This window comes from Balaenoptera borealis, assembly GCF_965194805.1.
Source record: "Balaenoptera borealis genome assembly, chromosome: 6".
NCBI lineage: Eukaryota > Metazoa > Chordata > Mammalia > Artiodactyla > Balaenopteridae > Balaenoptera > Balaenoptera borealis.
In genome coordinates, this window is record NC_138863.1 from 46,929,293 (window position 1) to 46,949,902 (window position 20,610).

The 20,610-nt window shown below is 33.2% G+C and overlaps 1 protein-coding gene across 7 annotated transcripts in view; it reads left to right on the forward strand.

Annotated features, from left to right (window-relative positions):
* The window catches only part of CALCRL (calcitonin receptor like receptor), a 109,847-nt gene extending 89,578 nt beyond the window's left edge, over positions 1-20,269 (forward strand). For all 7 annotated transcript variants that reach the window (XM_082397562.1, XM_082397561.1, XM_082397556.1 and 4 more), the window contains 6 exons: positions 2,886-3,039; positions 4,383-4,443; positions 4,527-4,593; positions 11,231-11,449; positions 11,605-11,646; positions 17,113-20,269. In XM_082397562.1, the coding sequence (XP_082253688.1) occupies positions 2,886-3,039; positions 4,383-4,443; positions 4,527-4,593; positions 11,231-11,449; positions 11,605-11,646; positions 17,113-17,328 (759 nt within the window). In that variant the 3' untranslated portion in view covers positions 17,329-20,269. The remainder of the gene's footprint in view (positions 1-2,885; positions 3,040-4,382; positions 4,444-4,526; positions 4,594-11,230; positions 11,450-11,604; positions 11,647-17,112) is intronic.
* Positions 20,270-20,610: the final 341 nt, after the last annotated feature.

The following is a 20,610-nucleotide window of genomic DNA, read 5'->3' on the forward strand; positions in this document are numbered from 1 at the left end:
GAAGTTTAGGTTCAAGGGGTTAGTGGGGAAAAAATAGGAGAGGTGGGGGGCAGGGGTAGATACATGTATATGTGTGTAATTAAGTACTAATATATGTATATTTTATGTCTGACATATAAAGAGTAAGTATATGTAGCTATATTCCAATTTAGAAAGGTAAATATATCTCAATATTCCCCAAGTTATAAATATTGAAACCAAAAGGAAGAATAATTTCTTTGTTCTAGTTATCTACATATGTTAAATGTCTTCACCTCATTTATGGTTAGAGTCTTACTGCTGGTGGGACATAACATTTCCTCAATCAAATTTTTAAAAAATCAAGCAAAGCAACTAACTGTGTAGTTAGAGAAAGGCAGCACATGAAAATGGAAAATTTAATTTAAATTATATGTTTGGTATCACGCTGACTTTAAAGAGTTAATAAAACCAGGGGAAAATGAATTATGCCTATATAATATTGAACTTTATCAACATAAAATTTTTCAAGTGCTCTACCAAATCCTAACTATCTCAGCAAACATTTATAAATTGTTCCCTTACAATCCCTTTGGAAGCACAGGTTTTAGGATAAATATAAAAAGATACACAAAAATAAGCACAGAGACTATCACAATACAAAAGTTATATTTTTAAAATATAACCTGACATTTACTTATACAATTTTATATATTTTATGCAAGCTATATGCATACGTAAGCTATATTTAAATTAAAATATCTGCATAAATAGCAAGCATATATTCGAGATTTTTAAATTGCCTGCTTTTATAATATTTGTAGTATCTATACTACAGTTTTGGATGTAGATTTGGGAAGGATGTATATATATGTATATATAAAATAGTTTTTATATAAAAGATTAAGGTTAAGATTATAAAAGATTAAGTTCTGGTTACTGAAATCGGGGAAGGGAAGGAATTTTCCCTTAATTGTTAAATAAACAATACTCTCATATGTGTTTTATGTGTGTTTTTAGGGTAATTTCCAAAATTCTAAAATTCCCTGTGTTGTTTGCACATGTGCATCCGGATTGCTTAATCTTGTGTATGTTCCACTCTAAAGTCACTGGGTGAGGAAACACTGGGGTATAATTAGCAATATAAAAAATTGGCAAATATCCTGCCATTTTAGAGTGCATTTCTCTAGAGCAAGGAAAGTCGGAGTTTTGTTGTGAAGCTTCAGAGAAAGAGACTCTAGATCTTACATTTATATACTAGGATATTCTGTTTATCACATAAATTGCAAAATGTAGTATAGTTACTTTTAATGCATTCTTGGAAAATTTATTGTCTGTTTATATTGCCAATGCCATCATAAAAATATTTTTCTAAAGCATGCTTTAAGTTCTTTTTATCATAATAATTTATAGATAAAATTTTTAATGAAATCAGGAGTTGGAAGCCCAATTAGATATATGTATCTAAAAACTATACAGATAAAATTTTGAAGCTGAAGCCTATCATTTCTATATAACATAGTTAAATAACTCAGCTTTATTTTTGAGAGAACTTTTTAATATAATGTTTGACATCAATGTACAATATTTAAAATTTAATATCATGCATTCTGCAGATGTATTTAATAAAAGAATAGTTTTGTAAATATCCTCAGTCAGAAGGCATTATGTATGGTCAAGAAAACAAATTTTTGTTCAGGATGTAGCTTTGATTGATGTTGTATGAATTAGCAAATCATTTAACTTCTCCAGTACTCAGTTTTTTATCTATAAAATATGTGGCTAGTGATAAATCATGCCTCACAGAATTATCTCAGGGATTACATAAAACAATACATATTAAAATATTTTTAAGCTAACTTATATGCCAATGTTATTACTACTATTCTATGATAATACAATATTTATTTTCTAGTGCATTTAATTTCCAGTTTTCCTTTTAGTGAAAAAGATATTTATTTCAAAAACGGTGATAATTGCCACTAAATATTTGAGTTCCAGTCTGGAAACTGGAGCTGATGGGAGTAATTGGAGAGCTTTAAATTTATTCCCCTTGTTAAGGGGTAAATATCTCTTTTACTCCTTTGTATTTTCTTTACCCAATATTTAAACCTCTCTCTTCCTGTCTCTTTGAGAAAGTGGAGACCTCAGGAAAAGAGGAAGGAAAACCATAACTTTTTCTTCTTTTTACCTACGTGAAACCCTCAAACCCCATATTTAAATAAAACAAAGAATGGGCTCATTAGATTATTATTTAATAAGTATTTGCACTGGTAGCACACGATATGCAAGACTTCCTAAGTATTTGGTACTTTTCATGAATTGCTTTTAAAATTATTAAGATAATGATTAAGATTTTTCCAGCAGAATGCAACAATCGAGGAGTTCATGATGACATGGTTAAAATAGATGTAAATTCATTCATGTGCAAAACTTTGATACTTGTAATTACACAATAACTAAAACAATATTAAGAAAATACACATCCACTAAATGTAGTAAATTTGGCATTCACACATTTCCTGGGAGGTGTATCATTTTAAATCTCTGAAGTCAGTGGCTAAATACTTTAGAGGCACCATTAGATGGGGATGAAGACTGGCTTTTATAAATCTGAATCATTAGTGGGAAAGATTTTGTGTAGAGGAGAGAAAATTCTGTGTTTCTGTATAACTAAGCTAAACTAGAATATTGCTTTACATGTACATTTATAAACAACTAAATATTGATTGCTTTCTGGGAATTCCCTGGCAGTCCAGTGGTTAGGACTCCGTGCTTCCACTGCCAGGGCCCAGGTTCAATCCCTGGTTGGGGACCTAAGATCCCCCAAGCCACATGGCACAGCCAAAACATATATATATACACATATATACATACATATATCTATATATCTATATCTATATCTATATATCCTTTTTTCCTCATAGGTTAGCTGTAAAGTGTTCCAATTCATTCATCTTTACCTGATGGGCTGTAACTACTTTTGGATGCTTTGTGAAGGCATTTACCTACACACACTTATTGTGGTGGCTGTGTTTGCGGAGAAGCAGCACTTGATGTGGTATTATTTTCTTGGCTGGGGTAAGTGCCATCAAGCATATCTACTGACTCATCTTTTAAGAAAGCTTTTGGAGGATGCAGAGATCCTTTGTAATAAAAATATTCTTATTATTAATCATTTTTTAAACAATATCAAGTGATTAACCTTTGCTCATTGCTGTAAATTAAAATATTTAAAGTACCACTGACTCACTGTTATCGGTAACCACAGGTCAATTAATAATATAATTTTTTTCTATTTAATATTCCAGTGTATATTTTGGCCAAATATGTAGTGACTAAAACAATAGAATTAGAATCATAAATTAGGGATCTATTCTGAATCTCCTTTTTCCTCATGTGCAAAACGAGGGCATTGGGCTTAACCAGCTTTGAAGTTCCGTTCTAAAAATGCTTGTTTGAAAAAAATTGTTATTTTATTTTAAGAGTAGAGGGAACAGTAACTGAATAAAGACAGCCAAAAAATTCTGCTTTTTCCACACAATCTCTTGACATGGTATTCACAAAGCAAAAAATAATACACTTCTAGCATATTTTTAAAAAATAACTGGAATAATACAAAACATAAAATGCTGAAAATGAATTCATTGTACATGAATTCAATAGGACTAGTTTCCAGAAACATAACTGAAATGGTACTTATCTATCTATCTATCCATCTATCTACCTATTTATCCAGTCAGATAATAGATGTAGATATATAGAGGTATGTACACACACACTATATTTTTTTTTACTGAAATAAATATTGTTCCTATTGGTTGTTTGATATTATTGATAATAAAAATGTCATATATATATTTGCCAAGTGAGTCCAATTTTTGCTCAATTATATGTATGTATGTGTTGAGGCTATTAGTACACTCAGGCTACCTTTATAAAATATACCTTCATTTTACATTTGAAAGATCTGATTTAGAATGCTAAGAACATGCAAAATTTCTGATATATAAACCATCTCTCTCTTCCTTCTCTTCTTCTTCACATAGTCAGTCTCAACTTCTTCCCACATCTGATTGGCCAGTCCCATCTTACGGAAGATATGTGGATGCTGAATTTCTTCTAAGCTTTTGAGCCCAGGCAGCACATTTATGAACTTAGGTCTGGAGTCCACTGATTCAAAATGGCTCAGATTAGAAGAAACTGTACACACACACACACACACACAAGCCTGAAGACAGATACCTAATACTTCATCACATTTACTGTATGAGTAGACAGATAATATTTGCGTCAGAAGCATATAGTGACCAGTTATTTTTGCTCCTAGAGTATTCCTGAGTTTCATATTTCATGACATATTTTAGGAATTCCATCTACAGAGAAAGATGCCTATTTATTTTCTTTTTGTTTGATATTTACAGGATTTCCACTGATTCCTGCTTGTATACATGCTGTTGCCAGAAGCTTATATTACAATGATAAGTAAGATCATCTCTCTTTTTGATTTCAATTGGAAATAATTACAATGAAAATCTTCAACATAATTTCCCTGCTTTTTCCCCTAGCTGCTGGATCAGTTCTGATACCCATCTCCTCTACATTATCCATGGCCCAATTTGTGCTGCTTTATTGGTACGTAATTAAAATGCTCCTTTTTTCATCATTGTTCATAGTTCAACTTTATTTCCTGAAACATCTGGCCTATGGTATCCTTCAGGATCTCAGTGGACATAGACGGCATACTCACAGTGTTTGATTGAAGAGGGTTAAAGGAAGGTGTTATATTTGAAGTGTTGGCAGGAAGAGGAAAGGAACTAATTCATAAGGGATGGTGAGGCACCAGGCACCAACAGTGGGAAGCTGTTATCATGGATAGACTTTAAGAGGGGGTTGAGTGAGTGCTAGGAGGGGTAGCCCAACAAGAGGTCTGGGCTTGGGTAGAGGAACACAGCTACTGTCAAAACCACAGCCTGACAGGGAAAAAGGAGAAAGAAATACTCAAACTTCTCTCTCTTCCCATGCTCTGATCTCTTGGATCCCCCCATTGGCCAAATGCAGCAAATGCCAAGGGCAAAAAAGCCTTGTGATGATGCAGTCTTCAGACGTGCCTCAGAGCCTGCTGGGGCGCAGAGCAGAGAAGGGCAGAGGATGGATCTAGTGAGTGGGGATGGCAAACAGGAAAAACCCACACACCTGTGATGGTAATAAGACTAATATCCCCATAAAGAAAAGACTTTAATTTGGAAAAAGAAAGTATTGCTTCAACTGTTGTTTTATCATTATAATGATCAGCACTTAATCCAAGTGCACGAATTGGACATTTTTAAGTGTGGTTGCAGGAAAACAGAAGTCAAATTCAGTGCTTTTATTACATTGTTTCAATGGGGAAATAAATTAATCTAAATTAACATGCTTTCTCTCATAGAGCGTTAGAGACCAGATTGCAATTACAGTCTTTAAGACTAATTACAGCTGATATTTAATTATATATAAAAAGATGAAGGTGGCACGTTTCTCAGCCAAAATTCAAAGCTTCCTAACCCTTCTTTTCAGATTCTTTTTTTAGAGAAATATTCTATTATTTTACTACATTTGCTAGCTGCAATTTAGTATGTCGTTATGTTAGAACACTGTTCAAGCCATTCTCAAGTGTATCACTGTTATTTTCAAAAGTGTGCCATAATTAAGAGGGTAAATTTTAGAAGCTGATTGCCTGGGTTTGAATTCTTCTTCTACCTCTTACTTGCTCTGTGACCTTATGCAATTAAACTAATCACTCTGGGCCTCAAGTCCCTTATTTGCAAAACAGAGAATGTAATTACAGAGACTTTTAATTTTTTTTAACAAGAAATTAAATGAGTTAATACATAAAGAGTGCTTAGCCTGGCATGTATAAATCACGGAGCAAGTGTCAAATTTCTGGTTTGTGCTTGGCTACTCAAGACAGCCAGTTCAAAAAATCAGCACATGGAATTTATTATTATATCTCATGGAAATTTTAATGTACCTTAGTGCAGACTCTATGAAAATTTCAGAGGCAGAAGCATTTCCTTCCCTTGCTACCTGCACATACTAGGAACATGTATAACACATTGTTTAAGCTGTATCCTGAGAAGTCCTAGCTTTGTATTCTTGGAAAGAACCAGCATTGAAACCTAGCTCTACCATTGCTGGTTGTGTTTCTCAGGGCAAGTTCTGTTTTGTTTTGTTTTGAGCCTCTCTATGCCTTTGTTTTCTCATCTATGACTATGCAGTAATAAGAATAAATACCTCATAGGGTGTTGTAAGGATTGAGGTGTATCCTGTTAAGCAATCAACATAGTGCCTAGAATATAATAAACTCTCAAAAAATGCTTTTAAAAGATTCTTCACTTATAATTTCTACATGATACCATGATTCTGTTTTGAGGAAAATACAAAGAAATTAAGATTCTTTTTTTGGGCCATCCAGAAGCTTACAGAACAAATACAAGGCAAAATTTTATTATAAGAGATCTGGCTCTAGAGAGGGGTATGTGATTCAGAGTCCTAGATCAGAGAGGTTCAGGAACTAAGTAAAAGCACCTAACAAATGAAAAATATAACAGCAATTAACACAATCCTTGGAAGAACTTGTCCACAACAACTTTGGGAGGGAAGAGTAGATGGTGCAGTTAGGATAAAATATCACATAGGAATATAGCCCATCAAGCTGCTCAGTAAGAAAGGAAGTGAAAATCCACATTATTTGCAGAAAGCTTTTTCCATTTTTCTGGCCTAACAAAAGACTAGGAGCCTATTTTTCTACCAGGGTAAAATGTTCTGTCCTTGTTTAAGCTCTAGGGCTCCTCACCGGTCCTGGCCAATTCCAAGGTCTTGGGAGGGGCTCTAGCAATTGTTTATATGGTCACATGTTTTTGTACAATTTTTATAAATGACGAGATTTCAACCACAATCAGTTTCTTTCCACTCAGACTTCCTCTGTCCCATATTCCCTTGAGCAGGGTGATATTGGAGTGTCTACAGCACTTTTGAGATCTTGCTAAGGGGAAGTTGAGAGGGGATACAGTTAATTTGTGTTTAGTGAGAGATGTTTAGGTCACTTCAGTGAGTAGTTAAGTGATTGCTGGCTAATCTAGTAGAGGAATGGCTTCCAGGAATCCTGCTGCCACTGGGCTGATTCACAGGGCTTCCTACCATGACCCTAGGTGGTATCATGATGTGAAAATGTCCTGTTGTACCTACGACCATCTATGTGAACTTTATGGGTATTGGAGTAAAAACAAGTTTCTCCTCTTTTCCTTACCTAGTTTTTCTCTAAGATAGATGAGATTCAGATATAATTCATCTGAAATTCACTATTCTTGTTCTATTTGTATTTAAAATAAATGGAAGTATTTGCAGAAAATAAAGTAGGATGACTTTCTAGTTTCTAGGTTCACATTTTAAATCAGACTTGCCATTTGGAGAAGCACTTTGCATTTAGAAATTTTTATATAGTGGGCATTTAAATTGCAACATTTATAGTGATTTTTATAATTTATGATTTTTGCATATTAGGATTATAAAATATTCTAAATTCTAAACTTATAAGCAGATAAAATGGCATTATTACTTTTTATTCAATGGGCTGGTAGTAATTTCCACTTAGTCAAAACTTTTAAAACAGTAATGAATGCTTGGGAAGGGAATACAGTAGGATGGGTGGAATAACAGCTGATGTGTTGATTCATCATGTTTCATTCTTACACCTGTTGCAATAGCTTATTCTGCTTTTGTCTTTAGCAGAGACAGTCCTGTGTCTGTAACCATGTTACTTTTCATAGATGTGTTTCCATCAGGATTATAGTTAGCTGTTTATTTTTGAAGCATATGTTCCATTGAATTCTCTAAAAGAATAGTAGAATATTTTTATGCCCAGTTATTTTCATAACATGTGCCTTAAATCAGCAAGTGTATGTTATTTGTTCATTGCTTTCTATATTAAACGAGATACTACCATTATTTTTCTGATTAAAGTATGTGGATATAAATTGCAAATAGTACGCAGTTTGAAATTTTTACATTATTAAACAAAACACAGATGCTAGAAGTCAGGGTGAGAAAAAAGGAAAGAGAACAGCATAGTAGAATAAGAGCCCGAAGGGACTTTTCTGGGGCTATTGTCCATAATTCTATGGAAGGCATAAGGAATAGGCATAGAGGATATAGACAAATGTAACAGATATTGAAATGGATAAAGATAAGAAAGAGAGAACGTAGTATTCTGGAAGAGAGAGAGAAATGTATTTCAATAGAACTCTGTTCATTTCTTGAACACTATATATACTTTTTTCACATCTTTATTGGAGTATAATTGCTTTACAAAGTTGTATTAGTTTCTGCTGTACAACAAAGTGAATCAGCTATATATATACATATATCCCCACATCCCCTCCCTCTTGAGCCTCCCTCCCACCGTCCCTATCCCACCCCACTAGGTCGTCACAAAGCATCGAGTTGATCTCCCTGTGCTACGCAGTAGCTTCCCACTAGCCATCCACTTTACATTTGGTAGTGTATGTATGTCAATACTACTCTCTCACTTCATTCCAACTTCCCCTCCCCACCCCAATGTATCCTCAAGTCCATTCTCTACGTCTGCGTCTTTATTCCCTCTCTGCCACTAAGTTCACCAGCACTGTTTTTTTTAGATTCCATATATATGCATTAGCATAAGGTATTTGTTTTTCTCTTTCTGACTTACTTCACTCTGTATGACAGACTCTAGGTCCATCCACCTCACTACAAATAACTCAATTGCGTTTCTTTTTATGGCTGAGTAATATTCCATTGTATATGTGTGCCACATCTTCTTTATCCATTCATCTGTCAGTGGACATTTAGGTTGCTTCCATGTCCTGCTATTGTAAATAGTGCTGCAGCAAACATTGTGGTACCTGTGTCTTTTTGAATTATGGTTTTCTCAGGTTATATGCCCAGTAGTGGGATTGCTGGGTCATATGGTAGTTCTACATTTAGTTTTTTAAGGCACCTCCATACTGTTCTCCATAGTGGCTGTATCAATCTACGTTCCTGCCAACAGTGCAGGAGTGTTCTTTTTTCTCCACACCCTCTCCAGCATTTATTGTTTCTAGATTTTTTGATGATGGCCATTCTGACCGGTGTGAGGTGATACCTCATTGTGGTTTTGATTTGCATTTCTCTAATGATTAGTGATGTAGAGCATCTTTTCATGTGTTTGTTGGCAATCTGTATGTATTCTTTGGAGAAATGTCTATTTAGGTCTTCTGCCCAGTTTTGGATTGGGTTGTTTGTTTTTTTGATATTGAGCTGCATGAGCTGCTTGTATATTTTGCAGATTAATCCTTTGTCAGTTGCTTCATTTGCAAATATTTTCTCCCATTCTGAGGGTTGTCTTTTCGTCTTGTTTATGGTTTACTTTGCTGTGCAAAAGCTTTTAAGTTTCATTAGGTCCCATTTGTTTATTTTTGTTTTTATTTCCATTACTCTAGGAGGTGGGTCAAAAAGGATCTTGCTGTGATTTATGTCATAGAGTGTTCTGCCTATGGTTTCCTCTAAGAGTTTTATAGTGTCTGGCCTTATATTTAGGTCTTTAATCTATTTTGAGTTTATTTTTGTGTATGGTGTTAGGAAATGTTCTAATTTCATTCTTTTACATGTAGCTGTCCAGTTTTCCCAGCACCATTTATTGAAGAGGCTGTCTTTACTCCACTGTATATTCTTGCCTCCTTTGTCAAAAGATAAGGTGACCATATGTGCATGGGTTTATCTCTGGACTTTCTATTCCTGAACACTATATTTTTAAAGTTTCATGTTTCCCTTTCAGAGAGAATGCTTTCTTTTGGGGAAAGTTGTAAACTCATAGTAAGTTTATAATTACAGAAAGTAATTGACAGAAGGCCTTGTTGGGTCCCAAATTTTTTTAACTCTAGGATGACCTAGGTTGAATATCAACTGGTTCCAGTATGTGATTCAGCCTCCTCATAAGGATAAAGAGGATTATAGTACTATCATGGGGAGTTGTGAGGATTGTTGTTACACACATACACATACAAATAACGCAGGAAGGATAAACCAAAAAGATGAAAATAGTTATTATGGTATAATACATATTTGGTAAGTACCTAGTATGAACACTAATACAGAGTAGACACAAAATAATTAGCCTTTGCTACAAACAATTATTTCCTTTCTTTGAGCTGAAAATGTTCAGAAGCTTTGGTTTTTTTAATCATAGCAAAATTTTAAAATTTTGCATAAGAAAATGAACTAAGAAAAACAATCAGATATTACTCAGCTGAAGGTGGTCCACGATAATTCCACCATAAATTTATTTTTTAAAATCTAAAAATCCATTAAAATTGATGTACTTTTTAAATTAATAAATCACAATTCCATATCCAAAGGAAACAAGAACACTATGTTAAAGAGATATCTGCACCCCATGTTTATAGCAGCATTATCCACAATAGCCAAGACATGGAAACAACTTAAGAAGTTATGGTATTTATACACACACACACACACACACACACACACACACACACACACACACACACACCACACAATGGAATACTATTTAGCCATAAAAAATAAGGAAATCCTGCCACTTGAGACAACTTGGATGGGCATTATGCTAAGTGAAATAAGTCAGACAGGGAAAGACAAATACTGTATGATCTCACTTATATGTGGAATCTAAACAAAGAAACAAACAAACTCATAGAAGAAAGAGAACATATTTGCGGTTCCCAGAGGCAGGGCGTGGAGGAGGAGGAATTGTAAGAAGGTGGTCAAAAGGCAGAAACTTCCACGTTTAAAATAAATGAGTATGAAGGATGTAATGTACAACATGATGATTATAGTTAACACTGCTGTATGATATACATGAAAGTTGCTGAGAGTAAATTCTAAGAGTTCTCATCATAAGGTAAAATATATATATACAATTTTTGGTATTTATATGAGATGATCGATGTTAGCTAAATTTATTGTGATGATCATTTCACAATATATGTAAGTTAAATCATTATGCTATGCAACCTAAACTTATATAGTGTCACTTATATCTCAGTAAAACTGGGAAACAAATGAAAAAATTCAGTAGCAGAAAGACAAATTAATATTTTGGCAAATATTCTCGTCAATAGAACATATTCTTGTGTACTGAAAATATTCTAAGATTCATAAAATCAAAGATCCTTCAGTAATGATTCTTAATATGAAATATGAAATAATTTCCATATGCCATTTTATTTTCTTTTAGGTGAATCTTTTTTTCCTATTAAATATTGTACGTGTTCTTATCACCAAGTTAAAAGTTACTCACCAAGCAGAATCCAATCTCTACATGAAAGCTGTGAGAGCTACGCTTATCCTGGTGCCATTACTTGGCATTGAATTTGTACTGTTTCCATGGCGACCTGAAGGAAGGATTGCAGAGGAGGTGTATGATTACATCATGCACATCCTCATGCACTATCAGGTATGGTGTTCTTGCATCAGGAAGTCGCCTTGTGAAATTTTGTTTTAAATTTACATATAGCTTTGGTTTTATTTTTAACTATATGTGCATCAATTTGGTTACAAATAATGTATCTTTTCCATTTGGAATCAGATAATTCTATTTTTCTTTTACAGGGTCTTTTGGTATCTACTATTTTCTGCTTCTTTAATGGAGAGGTATGGTGATTGATTTTATTCCTCTTACCAGTTTGTATTTGCAATACTTTTTTCCTTTAAAAAATGAGACAGAATTATAAATTCCCTAAGAACAAGAGTTTCAAATTCCATTTCTGTCAGGAAAAAGAACCATGGAATCCCTTTTACTAGATGTAACTCTCCTTCCCAAAAGTTCAGGTAATATTGGAGTTCAAGGCTAGGGCAAATTCAGCCTCACTTTAAAATATTCCATCAATGACTTTTATTCATCTAGTCTTTCGACCTACCTTTTGAACTAATCCTACTAGTTCTGGACTTTGTCCTAGGTACAATGTTAGGCAATCCTTATCCTCATAGAACATACACTCTAATAGGAAATAAAATTGGGTCATTTTTACTTTCCCCCTTTCTCTGGGTTTTTTTTTTTTCTCCTGGGAAGAGCTGCAGTGGGTTAGGAAACAGAACAGAGCCCTCTGATTTGTAACATGGAAATGTGCTTTTGGATATTTCAAGATTTTTATCCAAGATTTTTTTCCTAATTGGGAAGTTTCAGGCAGCTTAGAAACTGGTACCATATTTCTTATGCATATCAATAAGGCTATAACTCAGTGGTTTGAGCTATACTGATTTAGTTCTTTATATGATTTTAATCTACTTGACAAAAATTTAACCTGTTGGAGGATTTTGGCAAAATTCAGTAAAGTTTAGAAATTCAGACAGCAACTGATGAGACATATATTTGGTAATGGTGAAGCTTATCACAAAGCTTCAGATGGGCAACACACGGAACCAGTTGGCATAACTTTATAAGAACCATTTCTATACAACTAATCAATGTCGGAAATCATGTACCTGTCATGAAAAACTATAAAATATTGTTTTCCCTTGTTTATGTAATATTTTACTTCTTTCTCTTAGCATACAATAAAATTTCATATTTGATTTCTTAATCAATTTTAAGATATAGATATTTATTTTACATATTTATTTATTTATAATGGCGTATAGAACTATCAAACATAGTAGACTATATTTCATATCTTTAAGTGGTGTCTCCATGATTCTTCTGCTGTATCGAGGACAAGAGTGACTTTTTCTGAAGTCAGTGAGAAGTAGGGACAGAGAATGCAATTAGGAAGAATAGATACATCATCTGTTTTGATAATAAAATTCAATTAGCATTTATTATATAACTCTATAAATTCATTATTGTATAAACTGTATTAGACAATCCAATTTCTGCCTACATAGGACTTTACAATTAAATATAGATAAGAAAGCTACAGACAATATGCCGTAAAGCATGTATGAAATAAGTAAGATACACATTTGCATCTGCAGAAACAGATTTGATTTTTATAAAGGGTATTTTTTAAATGTACAAATTGTAACCACTAGTAAAATATTTTGTGATGGAAGGCAGTGTAGAATAAAGGCACTGACACAATAATGCATTTAAACCCAAAGATGCCATTTTGTTCCTGGCTGTAACATCTTAGGAAATATTCTGAACCTCCAGGAGTCTCAGTGTGTACTTTTATTAAAGGGAAATAAAAGCAAGTTCCTTACACAAATCTCACAGGGATTAACGTAAGCTAGGAATATAAAGTTTTTAGCACCATGCCCCACCCACAGTAGATACTCAGTACATTATAGATTCCTTTTTAGATTTGTCAAATCTCTCATTTACAAAAATATATGTACAAATGGGAACATTAATCATATCAGAATCAAATCACAAATTGGCCCTTATATTTAGAAAAAGTGCCCAGGGAATATCTAAATTAATGCCTAACACTCTTATTGCACTCTACCTGTGTAAGCAAAAGAGACACGGGCCTTGATCTTTTGCCATGTTCTAAAATTGAGAAAACTTTGGCACTGGAAAATTACAATAAAAAATCTTTGAGCCAACTTGTTACCAAATCCTTCATCATTGCACAACATCTCCAATATCTGTCCCCTTGTCTTCATCTCTAGATACAATCCCTGTTTGTGTATGATTCATTTCTCATCTTAAGAAATACTATAACGCTTCCTTTTTTTGTCTCTTTGCCTCTAGTTTTTCCCACTCTCATAACATGAAGACACAGCTGCCAAAACCATTTTGTGTGGTTCCAACTATGTCATGTACTTCTTGAACTCTTTTGCTCAGGCTTAGTTTCCTTCTTGCTTTCCACGTTAGGTCAAATAGCTTGCCTTTATCTTAATATCTCTATTTATTTTTTATTTTCACATTTTATTTTTATTTCGTAGCCAAAATATTCCCATTTGCATTTCTCACTAGTTAAATAACCGTGGCTTGACAAGTACTCAGGTCACTTTCATCTCATCTCTAGTCCTCTCAATCAAAAAAATGTGCACTGTTAACATAAACTAGGGACTCTAGACATCAGAAGGGCCCTCCCTAGTCTCACGGGTATCTTTAACAACACCTGAGAATAGATATTTTTACAACATGAACAAAAAGATTTGTTGAGAATAACCAAACACATTCTGTAATGAGAAGTAGGTAGAATTTTTATATAAAGCTCTATTAAACACCTTTTAATTGATTTAGGTTAAGCAGTGTAGAGTTGGTTTCTTATCAGGTACTAATGGTCATATAAACCCATATTCTTTCTATTGTACAAAATTATATATTGCAATGTTATATTCTAAAAAGTTGGCCTAACTATTGATCTAACATTTATGCGTAAATCAATGAAAACATTTTCATATCTTTAATAACATCAGGCAGGCTCTCTTGCCTTCCAATGGCAATTTGCCTTTTTATCTTTCCCCATTACATTCTTCTCATTGTAAGTTTACTGAGAGTGGCCACTTTAATGTTCTATTGAACAGGTGTGATGTTGTGTTAGAGAAAGCAGATGAAAAAAATAACATCCTTATAGAGAGTACCATAAACAAACAGATGTCTACAAGGCCTATGGGTCTTTAATTACCTTTATATTTAGCTTCAGTAAATAAGTCAGGAAATTGGCTTTCCATGGTTTTTCTGACAATTTAGTTGCAAGGAAGAAATAGGGTGATGATCTTAATCAAGTAGATATTTCAAGAGCAAACAGTCATATGTTTCAAAGCCATTTTGGCTTTTAGAATTGAATTTAAGCTTTCCTTGTTAAGACTATAAGTACTACTCTCATAGCTAAAATATTTCTTCATGTCAGTCTCTTCCCAACATTTATGTAGAATCTTTTGTACAAAGCTACATTCCACTTCCTTTCACACAGAAACTATATAGCACATGGATTCAATCAGTCCAGCTTTTAGTAACAAAGTGAGAAGTTAATTAAGCATAAAAATCAGGATCAAAAACAACTCCCATTAGAAATACCTAGATAATTGGCCAAATGTCATTTTTGTTTTAAATCTCTGAATATTTATTTAAAAGTCATACTCTAAAGCCATTCCATTTGTCATTTGCTTATATTCTTGAAGATATTACATACGCAGATGGTATTTTTTAATTACCTTAATTTAAATATGTTATTTGGAGAACTTAGAAATACATCACTAAACCATGAGAGAAATAAAGTATAATTTTTATAAGATAAATGTATTCATTTTCCTATAAATGCTGTTATTTCAAAGAAAATTTATATAATAAAAATTATTTCCTTCAGATATAGTTGCCATATGTAAAGAAGTTTGAAATTCCTGAAGTTCTGAATTTCATATTAATAAAACAATGTATTGCATTCCTAACTACATAATTTTTGAATTATAGAGTAGGGAGACGCCTCCTGGAATTTCTAATAACTCATTCTGAATTCTTACTAAAGAAACTGATTGACTTTATATTTGTTTGTTTTGTTTTTCTACATGTTAAAATATGAATGAGACAGTAAAACTTTGTGTTCATTTTAAGCAACAGATTAGAGGAGGCTAACAGGACCTTAAAGTACCGTACCCACAGAGCTGCAGACATCCTGGGAATATCTATTCGCTATAGATTGTTTGTAGTTTGGAGAAGAGATAAGAAAATGAAAAGACTTAAATAAGCAGCCCTATTTTAAAGTTTAATATTGATATGTACACATGAATGTAATGAATAAAAAGTTGAGGAATTTATGTAATTTGTAGAAAGTTAAACAATATTGCATGAGTATGTTTGTAGGACATGAACTACTAGAAAGTTGTTTTTGGATGCTCAGATTCCCTTTGGGGAAACAATCAAAGGGTCAAAGAGCAATAGAAATTTGGGGAAGACAATTCAAAGCTATCCATGCTTTGCAAAGACACAGATCAGGTCACAGCATGTGGCTAATACATTCTTAACCTAGAAGCAGACAGGAAATGTACAGGTGATCGAGTTGGAAATGCGTTTGATATTCTCATTTATGCTCACTGACTCAATATGAAGAAAATCATCTGTGTCTTGAGTTCAGTTAAAACCAAAATCATTGTATATGACCTACCTAGTTCTGATCTCTATCCCCAAGCAGAAAAGATGGAAGAGTCATTAAACTTCAAATTTATCCAGACAGAGGGGTATCTAAATACAAAAAAGTGGAGTGGTGACATTCCTAAACTTTTTTTTCCCACAATAGTCGTCCCATTATATATTCAGCGCTGTAATTATCTGTTCAACACTTTCTTCCCTCTGGGGGTAAGCTCCATGAGGACAAAAACCTTGCTCTTTTTTTTTCCAGAATGTAGCTCAATACCTGGCATATGCTAATCACAGTAAAAGGTTGTTGCTGCTGCTGTTGATGATGATGATGATGGTGATAATGATTTATATTCCCTGTATCCCTGTTTTTAAATCTTTTTTCTCTCTTCTTTTATATTTCACTAATTATCTCATTCTTTTAATAAACATATTGATACAAAACTAAATGTTGCACATGCCAACTTGTAAGTGAGGGTGTAGATTAACTATTTGACAGCAAGACATTCATGTGCCTTTTTAGAGCTTCAAAGAGAAGGCATAGAAAGAGAAATACGAAGTTTTCTGTAGTCTGTACTAAAGTATAGAGTAATTGCAAAGATTTCCTAATATAAAGATAGTTGACTCAATTTCATTTTTTTTTTAATTAATTAATTTATTTATTTATTTTTGGCTATGTTGGGTCTTCGTTTCTGTGCGAGGGCTTTCTCTAGTTGCGGCAAGCGGGGGCCACTCTTCATCACGGTGCGCGGGCCTCTCACTATCGCGGCCTCTCTTGTTGCGGAGCACAGGCTCCAGATGCGCAGGCTCAGTAGTTGTGGCTCACAGGCCTAGTTGCTCCGCGGCATGTGGGATCTTCCCAGACCAGGGCTCGAACCCGTGTCCCCTGCACTAGCAGGAAGATTCTCAACCACTGCGCCACCAGGGAAGCCCATCATTTTTTAATTAAGAAAATAAAGTAATATTATTCACTCAATATCAATGCTTTTTTAAAAAAAAAAGCTCTTGTACATAACTTATTGTACTATTAAACACATTATCTTCATTTCATTTATGAATTGCTCTTGCCCTTTCTGTTTCTTTTTGTTTTATAGGTTCAAGCAATTCTGAGAAGAAACTGGAATCAATATAAAATCCAATTTGGAAACAGCTTTTCCCACTCAGATGCTCTCCGTACTGCATCTTACACAGTGTCAACAATCAGTGATGGTGCAGGTTACAGTCATGACTGTCCAAGTGAACACTTAAACGGAAAAAGCATCCACGATATTGAAAACGTTGTCATAAAACCGGAAAAGTTATACGACTGATAATAGAGCGTGTATTGCTGAACTATTTTGTTCCACTCCTAACTCAAGGACTTGGATCCATGACTTTACAATCAGAAGTCTTCAATATTAAATGAATTATTTGAAGGTGACAAAGAAAACCCTCACATGAATTCAGTAGTGTGTTGATAAATGTTTCACACTAGCTCCGTGGGGGAAAACAGTCCTGATTTGTCATTTTTGCCAGTTTTTATGGTGTACGTACTCCCACCATGGCTGATTTCAAGCTACCAACTTGACATCACTGAATGTGGAGTTGGGTAAAAATGAGCACAGTCAGTTGTTGTAGGTTGGTGTGAGCCAGCTCTAGCACACCACTGCATGAATCCACAAATAAATAGACCATAAAAGTTCATAGACACAGTGGGCACAATTCCACTCCTGTTGCCTAAAGAGACCTAGCTAAGGCCTATAGACTTGAAGGAAAATGAGCTTTTCATTTGTTTTTAAAATCTTAATCCCATATTCCTTGGTGAAGTTGATTGTTTGCCCAGAAAGTATTCTAGCCCTTTTTGTTTTTATTTTTTCATGTGGACCAGATAAAGAATTAATTATTCCTGTTTGCTTACCCTCTTCTCCCCCCAAAAAATAAATGAGCAGAATTGCTGTTGGCTACTCATTTGCTGATTCATCACAGTTATACCCCTTGTCATGTCCATTTTTGAGGCTTGATGAATAGCATGTATGTTACGCAATCCTACTTTGGTATCATTAGGGAGAAATCTTGGTTGATACTACAAAACATGTGGTCGACTACTTTCCCATCTTACTACACAAGTGGGAAGGAATTTGTGTCCATATACCTGTAAATAGAAACTTTGCCCCTTCCATTTCTACTATGTGGACAAATTAGCAATTATTTTACATGAAGGAAATCAATGAAGGATTTCTTATTTTCTTAAAAGTTTGTAAAAAAATTGTGAAAAGTAAGCTTGTAAATACTCTGTTATTCTATTTTATAGTCTCAAATATATACAATCTAGGTAATTTTTTTAAAAAACAAATACTTAATGTAACAATGTGTGCATGTTAATATCTGATACTGTGTCTGGGCTGATTTTATAATAAAATAGAATCTGGAATTCTTTATTTGGTAACTATTTTAAAGACAACCAGATGCCAGCATCAGAAGTTTGAGAATTAAGTTTGAGAAATATCTATGATAAGATATAAAATATTTATTTAAAAAATCCTCAAGGCCATTGTTTTATTGACTATATTAGCTTTGGTGATTCATACCTTAATAATAGATATGTTTGACATATTTCCTTTTTTATTTTGATGATGAACTTTCATTCTAATCCAGAAAATTTAAATGACTCCTATGAGAAATGCCAATCTGCTATTCTTATGGGTTTTACCCCATTAAAAAGATTACTTTTCTGACTTACTATATCAAGATATATAGCTTTGGAAATGCTGCAGGCTATTTTTTAAAATTAGAGGAATACAATATATATCGTATACAATGTTTTAATATTTTAATAGAGATACTATATATGACGATGCAATATAATGAAAGACCTGAATGTATCAGTAAGGAAGAATTGTTGTCAGAACATTTATGGAATAATTAAATTAAGATGGAAGAAATCCTCGCTAATGAATTAAAGTGACATTTAAATGGGATTCATTTTCCCTAATGTCATTTTCCACTGATTTCTGAAAAACAAAATGCCTTCAATTAGTAAGTCAGTTTTGGCAGGAGAATTCATTACATCTATGTGTTATTTTTTGTTGTTGTTGTTGTTGTTTTTGTGGTGTGTCAATCTGCTTAAAATGTATTAAACTAATGACTTAGTCATCATAGGTTGTTTCTTAAGCTGTCAATAGATGGTAAGTTCAGAAGTCATTTGAAATTGTCCAGGTTAATTATCTAAATTAGTAAGAATTCACTTATTAAAAGGCCTGGTCAGTAGATTTAGGATTTATCTATACACATGTAAAAGCTGTATTGTTAGTTTCAGATTTACGGATTTCAAAACAAGCTGTTATAAAAAGGAACTCAGGCTGTTCTGAACTTTCTAATGCCTAAATTATACAATAATTCCTTTAAACAATCTCACTTTTTAGCTATTTATTATTCAAAGACACAGATTCAAATCCTGTACTGGCACTGTTCATATATTTCAGCATTCTTCCAGACAAGCTATCAAGTCTCAACCATAAATGACAGTAGAAAATGTCAAATTATCAGCGAGCATTATATTAAAAATACATTGTAACTTTCAAGTATTTTTATTGTGCTTTTATCATATTAAGTTTAGATCAGATTTCCTTTGTGGCCAGGATTTATCTATTGTACCATCTTTAGGTGAAGACAGTCCATGATTAATCAGTGTTAGTTTTGAACCCATTTTTTTTTAGAAGTAATATTTTTAAATATTAGACTTCTCTAAAACTGAAGTACTAATAATTAAGATCTCCTTTGTATCTTACTCATATAAAAAAGTAAAATCAATACTATTTAAAAGCAAACTTCCTTGGTATCTAAAAACTTATTTGGGGAATTTCTAACTTTTAAAATGCAAATCTGCTACTTTTCTGAAAGTATTTGTGAAAGTCATTTTAATTTTTAAACAATTCTAGTCTGTCATTTTTTTTTAATTTCTAAAGTTATTTAGTGCATTTATTCATAAAATATTCATTCTGGAATTTAGTGTTTGTTCAAATGTAATCCAATGTACATAGAAGTAGTGGTAGCTATAGTGCTGTATTTATTGCTTGATAATTTTTTTTAAATGTGAACTTATCTAATTTTCTCTTGGTTTTAATATGCTAATAAAAACCATTTCTTTTGTTTCTAAAACATACCCAAGATATTCTGATCAATTAAAATAACTCATGTTATGCTTACTTAGTGTATATCTCTATATTTTGATTGTATGAAAATATTAAAGTTATGAGCTAAAGTTGATTTTCACTCATGTTTACTGGAATACTGAATAATCTAAATTACAAATATAATTCTTTACAGCAATCAGTGTAATACTTAAAATCGATGACTATATCACCATTACCCTCTTTGAAGTCTTCCATAAATCTGTAAATCATTCCATAAACTGGTTTGTTAAAATTATGAATTCATCTTGTAAGCTAGAAAATTCCAAATAAAGTACAATGTATGCAAATTCCTTCCTAGGCTGAAAGAAAGGAAAAGATTCCCAGAAATAGGAAAATGCACAGAGATTTGTCTCCTTTCTCCATTATATTCACTGTATAGTTTTGTGTTGAATAGCAGAAAGAAACAGAAGGAAAAGAACT